The 8,155-nt window shown below is 36.2% G+C and overlaps 1 protein-coding gene across 1 annotated transcript; it reads left to right on the top strand.

Annotated features, from left to right (window-relative positions):
- Positions 1–297: 297 nt before the first annotated feature.
- LOC115963604 (NAP1-related protein 2-like) lies at positions 298–7,087 on the top strand. The gene is made up of 10 exons (XM_031082673.1): positions 298–590; positions 1,344–1,466; positions 1,564–1,614; positions 1,770–1,841; positions 1,996–2,112; positions 2,201–2,262; positions 2,964–3,024; positions 3,177–3,233; positions 3,368–3,412; positions 6,593–7,087. Exons 1-10 carry the CDS (start codon positions 459–461, stop codon positions 6,683–6,685), a joined length of 813 nt encoding a protein of 270 aa, XP_030938533.1. The 5' UTR covers positions 298–458; the 3' UTR covers positions 6,686–7,087.
- Positions 7,088–8,155: the final 1,068 nt, after the last annotated feature.

Genomic DNA, 8,155 nt, shown 5'->3' with positions numbered 1-8,155 from the left:
CGGTCACTAATAGTCAGTCTGATACTTCAAAAAAAGCAACATTAATCTGGACCGTTGGTGCGTTGATCCCCTACATCGAATCCAACCTTAGTCCTTGGTTGTCGACTTGTCGTTCAACACTTTGGTAAAGATCGTTGTACTGAATCCCCAAACTACCCCCAATATGCAATACAAAAAGACTAAAATACCCCTACTCAGACACTTGTCAATCTCCTATTGATCTAGCTACTAAACCCTAAATCCAGATTCTTAGAGGGGATATAAACTCCCAAAACCCTAACCCTTTTGTTCTATCACACACACCTACAAAAGCGAGAGAGCAAGAGACAAAGAGACCCACTAGGGTTTTAGGCAAAATATCAAAAGCAAGAGCTTTAGAGAGAGAGAGAGAGCGCTAGGGTTTTGGTAATAAGCTAGAGAGAGAGATAGAGAGAGAGAGAGAGAAAGAGAGAGCGACAATGGTGGCCGACAAAGGGAAGAAGCTAAAGACAACAGAGAAAGGCGAAGAGGAAAACAACTCTGAGACCATCGATGAGAAGCTTGTCCTCTCCATCGAAAAGCTCCAGGAGATCCAAGACGAGCTCGAAAAGGTTTTTTACTCAATTGGGTTTTTTCTCTTTTTTTGTTTGTGTTTCCGTGTTTTTTGCATTTCTAAATTTTCTCGGAAACCAAACAGGATTGTGTAATTGAGTACTGACTATCTGGGTTTTTTTTGGCCCTGGTAATGTTTTAATTAATTGCAGTGGATTCCTAATTGTAATGGCTAATTTGGTTCTAGTAAGTGCATGAGTGAAGTGCACAAACTTAAAGATTTGATTTTTCTTAATCTGGGTGAAGGTAATTAAGCTAATTCAGGAATTGATTTGCTAGTTGGATTCCTAGCAAAATGAATAGTGTTGATTTTTATTTGTTTTGTATGTTGTGGGTTTCTACACTAACAATTTACACATTGGAATATCTGGGTGTGTTGAGTTTTTCGTGGATGGTGGATGCTTAAATTTTGCTTGGATTCACGCAATTCACGCCAATCCTAATTGATTTCTATCACCAAGAGCCTTGTAGCTCAACTGACACTTTTTGGTGTTTCCGAGGGAGACATCCAGAGTTCAAATCCCCCCTTCCCAACTATTGACAACAAATCAATTTCGTTCATTTTGCACGAGATGGAAATTGAATTTGGATAGGACCGAGGGGCTGCCCATGGATATGCTCGATATTGCATATGATTTTTTTTTTGTTTTTTTTTTTTTTAAATTTCAATTGGTTCTTGTTTGAGTTGTTTTTGATTCGTTGTTCATCACTTGAATCTAAAATGTTCTAACATGGGTTATAAAATGTTCTAGATCAATGAGGAGGCCAGTGATAAGGTCCTAGAAGTGGAGCAGAAGTATAATGAAATACGCGGGCCTGTTTATGATAAGCGGAATGAGATTATTAAATCCATTCCAGACTTCTGGTTAACTGCTGTTAGTAATCTGTCTTTGTCTCTCTATTTTAAAGAAAAACGCAATATGTTTGCTGTTATATATTTTATTTAATTTTTTTGTTTCCAACTTCATGCAGTTTTTGAGTCATCCTGCTCTAAGTGAACTATTGACAGAAGATGATCAAAAGGTTTGGGCATTGTACCTGCATTAATAATAATTTTCAATCTTAATCAATGAGCAATGCCACAAGGATTCTTCTTAAGTATCTTATTATTTAGCTGGTGTTTCTCAATGTGCCTACATTGTGATTTTGCTTTATTTTATTTCCTATGTTGTTGATAGATATTCAAGCATCTAAGCTCCTTGGAAGTGGAGGATTTCAAAGATGTCAAATCGGGTTACTCTATCACATTTGTGAGTTTACTTCTTTTCTAAATGCTTAGTCTTATAGAAAAATATGGAAAATTAGTTCCTTTAACTCTTCATTTTGATGTAGTTGTCAATTTTATGCTATGTTTCAACTAATGAAAGCAATAAATTGTAATGGATTTGTTTCTGTGATTTGCAGCACTTTAACCCAAACCCTTATTTTGAAGATACAAAGCTTACAAAGACTTTCACTTATGCTGATGATGAAGGAGCAACAAAAATTACAGCCACATCAATAAAGTGGAAAGAGGGCATGGTAAGGCCTACTTATATTACTACTAGCCATATTATACTTGTCTGTTTTGTTGTGGTTTGGTGATTAATTGCATTAATGGTATGTGAAGGGCATACAAAACGGAGTTAACCATGAGAAGAAAGGGAACAAGCGGCCTGCCACTGAAGATAGGTTGGTTTTCCACAGCCTGTGAACTGAATTTCAGCCAATCCATTGGCATAATAATCCATTTTGTGCAACAAAAAAAAAAAAAATGAAACTGTAACAATAATGCAAACAAGGATGTAATAACAATTTAGCTTTAGTCACTTCTGAAATTCTAGTCGTTTGGGCTTTGGGGGTCATGATGTGCTAAGATTAACCTGATTATTGAAACTTGTTCTGTTTGTTGTGGTTGGCTCCTGGTCAATCTTTTTGGTTGGTATCCCTCATGTAGGGTGTATTTTTTTTTTTAATGGGAATGTAAGGTGTATTTGATTTTTGCAGTAACATGCTCCACAATATTGCATTGGTAATTTGCTGTTGCAAGGTGGAAAAAGCATGCGGCATGCCCTCCCTTATAGTTGCTTACATGATTTGATTCCTTTATGCCTTGTGTCAGTACTCTGATTTTTGATGATTGTTACCGTCAAGTTAAAAAAAAAATGTCAAATATTTCCTCATTGTTATTGTTCTTTTACCTTGTTTGAGCTCTAGATTGAGAGGGGAAGAATACTGGTGGTTGCCAGAGTCATGTATTAAGTGTTACTAACGCTTATTCCTTCTATCTCCAACCTTCAATCTATGGATAAGATTAGTACCTTGACATTCTTTAGATCAATTGAACATCTTCACTTTCACTATTACTTCATGCTTTGCCATGTTGGATGCAGCTTCTTTAGCTGGTTTTCAGAGACTCCAGAGAAAGATGACTTAGATGACATTCATGATGAGGTAAGTTTTATTTTAGTCTACAAATATTCTAGCAAGAGTTTTTTTTTTTTTTCCAATGCTGGGAGGTACTGGAGATGTCTATTATTATTACTATTACTACTACTACTCTCATTGCACTGCTGTACTAAGCTTTCACTTCCAAAAAATTTCAGATTGCAGAGATCATCAAGGAGGATTTATGGCCGAATCCACTCACCTATTTCAATAATGTAACTTCTTTTTCCCTGGTTTTTTTTTTCCCTTTAATCCCATATCTCATGAATGGGTTTTTTTATTAAGTACTTGGCCTTTTTACTTACATAATATTATATTCTAATAATAATTGATGACCTCTCTGACATAGGAAGCTGATGAAGAAGACTTCGATGAGGAAGAACCTGGTGAAGAGGTAAATGAAGATATGGATCTTGATGTGAATAATTTGAGGGCATAATTTCTGTAATTCTGGTGCTGTTGTCTATTGCAGGGTTTCATGTTCATTAATATTTGTTTAAGAGCTATTGTTTTGTCTTTTATGTGCTTTGTCAATCCTAGTTTGTTATTGCTTGCAGATTCAATTGATACCTTTTCAGGTAATATATCATCTAGTTCAGAGAAGATGTGGGTGCTTATCATTTAGGAAACATGCTTAATGAAAAGAAGATTAGGAGTCTGATAGGATATTAAGACCTATCCAAAAAAACGAGTCTGATAATATATTAAAGCTGACATTTGAGTTTCATGTAGTATGTTAGGTGCCCCCACCTGGGGTGCCTCAGCACCAGCGGTAAGGGAGAGTGTCTGGACAGACTATAATTCTAGAAGTCTCTAGTTTGACTCCTAGCTGAGGCATTTCGCGATTTACCCGATGCTTGCTCAGTGGGGGGGTGTAGGCATCCGGGATTTGCCACTTAGGGGCGGTCCCACTGGCCCATACCTTGAGGGGGTTCCTCGTAAAAAAAAAAAAGTAGTTATTTAAGTGATCTAGAGCAGTTTTAGCAGTGAATTCAAGGTTCATGAACTTCCTAAATACTTCTAGGCTTTTCTTTATTAGCCTTAAATGAATAAATATATCAAGATGGCAAGAGGAGGTGTGGATGTAGATGAATTGACTGAAACTGCTCTAGTAATTTTATAAAATCCACTATCATTTGAACCGGATTTATGGGGTTCTGGTTTAGCCTCATATATTTCCTTGAAAAAGAGGGTCTGTGATCTAGGTTCCATTGTATGTTTGTGGGATCTTGGCTTTTTTCTGTCTCTCTTGAAGGGGTATATGGCTGAGGAAATCAAGGTGAGTTGACTACATTTAATGAACAGTTTATGTGGAAACAAGATTTTCATAATGGCTTACCCAAACAAAAAAAATTGGATAGTATGAATTTATCATAATGTAGTGATTTGTTATTCTTCTATGATAGGGATTGGAGTAGGTAAAAAAGATTCTTTTGTCAATCTGAGAGATTTCTTATCATGCAAACTTTCAAGCTTAAACATTTTTATAGTGCCTTTTCAAATCACACTAGCTTTATTAAAGGAATGACTGTTCCTACCACTTTTTGGAGGAATGTTTAGGAGGGAATGGAAGGGCATTTCCCTCATAGCCATTCCATTCATGCCCACCAAACTCCCAAATAATGTAATAGTTGGAATATCCCTTAAAGATCCTTTTTTTCCAGTTCCTTTCCACTTTTGGCATTCCTTTCCCTTGTTTCAAATGGGATGTAAGCGTTGTCACCCAACCCTAAGGGGTTGGTCTAGTAGTTCCCAAGGCTTCATGACCATGAGATCTTGGATTCAAAATTCCTAGCCAACATCTTTGGGCCACCACCAAGGGATTTCTTGCTTTAATTACTTGGTATGTGGCACAAAACTCTACACACTAGGGGGGATTAGTCAGGTGCTTGAAAAACTTTGGACACCCATGTTAGCAAAAAAAGGTGTCATCTCCTAATCAATTTTTTTAGGTAGGACAACAAGCAGAAGTATGCTTAGGTTTCTAGCACACAATACACCTTTTTATGACAATGGTGATACAAAATTAAAGTACTTGCTGGTTGTGGATGATAAAAGGTCAACTTTAGAAGTATATTGAATAGCTGTGGAGGAAAGTTTTGGGCTCACCGGTGGGAATACAGTAAAGTTATCATTAAGAGGCTTTTAGATAGATGTTCAATTCAGCCTCTCTTCATCAGTTAGGTAATGAGCAATATCTTGATGAATTGTTATACTGAGAGTAAGCTTTAAGTCAAAGAATACTTGCCTCATTGATGGCTTGCAACAATTTTTGGAGCATAGTTATTATTCATTGTAGACAAAAAACCAAGGTGAATCAGTTTCTCTGGTTCCCTTGATGGAAATGGACGAATAGATGGTGATCAAATGGAAGCAATTGCTGCACATGGAGTATAGTTAGTCTTTTCCATGAATTTAAGATGAAGATTTGTCATTAAGAGTTGCATCTTGAGTGGTTTTGTTTGTTTCGGTCATTGAAAGCAGGCATTTTACTTATCAAAGACAGTTTTCACCATGACTTCCTCCAATTTGGTTCTTTAGTTCATCAAATTTATTTGTTGAAATAAAATATTTTTTGATTGATAAGTTATACATGCACCTAGTGGGTTTTGAACCCACAACCTAACCCTCCAATCAATTACTATTGGATAAGGAAGTACTAGTTAAGCTACACTCATTGGCAGTTGGTATAGAGAATTAATTGTAGTAGATTTGAGGCTTGTGTTATGAGGAGGTCAAATAACACTCTGGGTTTTAGTTGGTTAATGAAAAATTTAGTTTTCAAAGATATGTCAAAGCTGGAATCAGTACTTGCAACATGCTTGGATGATGTAGGTTGAAAGATTTTACCTGTGGGGTTGACACTAGAATATTTATTTCCATGCCTGAAACCATAATCTATCTTTTTATTATTTTTTAAAAGAAAAAGGAAGGCTATTTTTTGGATGTTAATAGATGATATAAGATTATATCTGGAGTAGTATCTACTGAGATAAATTTCTGTTTGAAATGGATAGAGAGGGACTATGTAATCCCTCTTGCTATATATTGTTCTCAATTATGTAATGTGTTTCTCTATAAAGGTTTATGATATTGTACCTACTCAATTCGTCATGTGAGGATGTTTGTTTAAAACTTTGCAATGAAATGTCTGATAAGTCCTCTAATTCCAAAATTGATTTTACTTCACAATGCAGATATTTAGTTCTGAATATTTGCACAAACTCTTAATTTACCAGCAAGGAATTTTGTTGATTATAATAGTAATTATCCCATCAGTAATTTTGACTGTTGAAATTGTAGATATAAAATTAAAAATTGACTGTTGAAATATTTAACAATACATACAATCACACAGTGCTTGCCTTTATCTCTTTTCCATCACTTTTCTATTTTCCAGACCTGTTTGGAAGCTATAATTTAGTATTTGAGTCCTATGCTTTCTGAAGTTATATTTGATGTTGAATGCTTTTTGGACTTTCTGTATTGCCTATAACCATGTTAATGTGAATATTGGACTGTTATATTTCAAGGCTGAATCAATGCCAATGAACTACTGTCTTTCCTATGGCAGGGAAAGGAAGGCGACGACTCTGAAGATGATGAGGATGACCAAGAAGATGATGAGGATGATGATGACGATGGTGGTGAGGACGATGGCAAGTGATCTCGCTTCATTAGTGCATTCACTTGTGGCTTTCACTGCTTTGGTAACAGCTTTGTGTAAAGTGGTCTCTACTAGTTGCTGAAGTATCCTGTGATGGTGAGGATGACACCATCTTCACTCCTTTATGATAGCTCTCTATCGTGTAGGCAACTGACTGCCACCGCGGCCAGTCCGTAATTTTCTGACTTTGTTCTTTTTGTACTTTTTAAGGCCATATTATGCTATTTTATGGGGTTATTTTTGTGGGTTCCCTCCCTAATATCCAGTCTCTTAAGACAAAAAATGGTATATGAGCTTTATATGTTACATTTTATCATAACTTATGTGGGGAGTAAATCATGGTACTTGGTGTAAAGCTGTTCGAGTATCCTATATATGCCAGATTATCCACAAATTGTGCTATTTTTTAGCATGTTATAGATAGTTATTGCGATCTTTTTTTTTTTTTTTGGTTATAATTTTAGCTCAGACCCGGTGCAATAAGGGATGGTGTAATAGGTCTGCGTATCGGCTAGCCACCTGATTATTAATATTAATTGTAATGAAATAATTGTCATGGTGAGATAATGATTAATTCTATTTTCACAACATTATCACCATAAATTGTAGATGCCAAGTTGTTATTGGTTTTTATTAATTTTTTGGCTCCCTACACTATTGGTTTTTATTTTCAAAATTCCAAAACTTTTAAAAAATATCATTTAAAAAAAAAATCGGTGGATTTTGAAATATTTCAATAGACCGAATTAAAGTGGGGCCCTTGTCTCCTTATAAATCAGGGAAAAAAATTATTAATTTTCTTTTAAATGGATTCATTTAAAGGTTTGGATTAAAAGTTATAAATCCAGAAATTGTATTGGGTGTCATGCAAGCCATTTGAAATTTGAAATTATACTATTTGATGATATAAGAATACGAAAAATAAAAATATTCCCTACTCGAGATACTCAAAGGAAACTGAAAGTTTTGGGCTTCTGCTAGTAAATCCAGGTTCCCAAGAAACAACGCTGGACAAGTATAACAAATTAAGGGGCTGTTCGGGTGAAAAAAAAAAATGCCCATTCATTACTGAAATATTATCGCTCATCACTCCATAAGAAGCTAAAAAAATTAGGACCCACATATTGTGCACCTGAACCCACCCCTATCCGGCCCCTACTAACTCCACTCACCCCAAATTTCACTTTACAAACAACACCAACAATGTCATTTGCACCTGCCGCCGATGATGGTCAAGGTCTCGCCGTGATCGTCGCCGGTCTGAGTTGTGGCTGCCTTTGGGGTTGGATGATCTCGTCGGCTCGGTAGGCGTGACTGGAGGTGAAGGATGAAGGATGAAGAATGAAGAAGGTAGATTGGAGAAGAAAGGTGAGAGAGAGATGCTTTTGGGTGATTTTGCTCTGTTGCTTTTTCGTGTGAAGGGGGAGGGTACTGTGCTTAGCCGTTGGGTGGAGTGTTGGTGTGGGAAAA

This window comes from Quercus lobata, chromosome 10, assembly GCF_001633185.2.
Source record: "Quercus lobata isolate SW786 chromosome 10, ValleyOak3.0 Primary Assembly, whole genome shotgun sequence".
NCBI lineage: Eukaryota > Viridiplantae > Streptophyta > Magnoliopsida > Fagales > Fagaceae > Quercus > Quercus lobata.
This window is presented reverse-complemented; position numbering and strand designations above follow the sequence as displayed.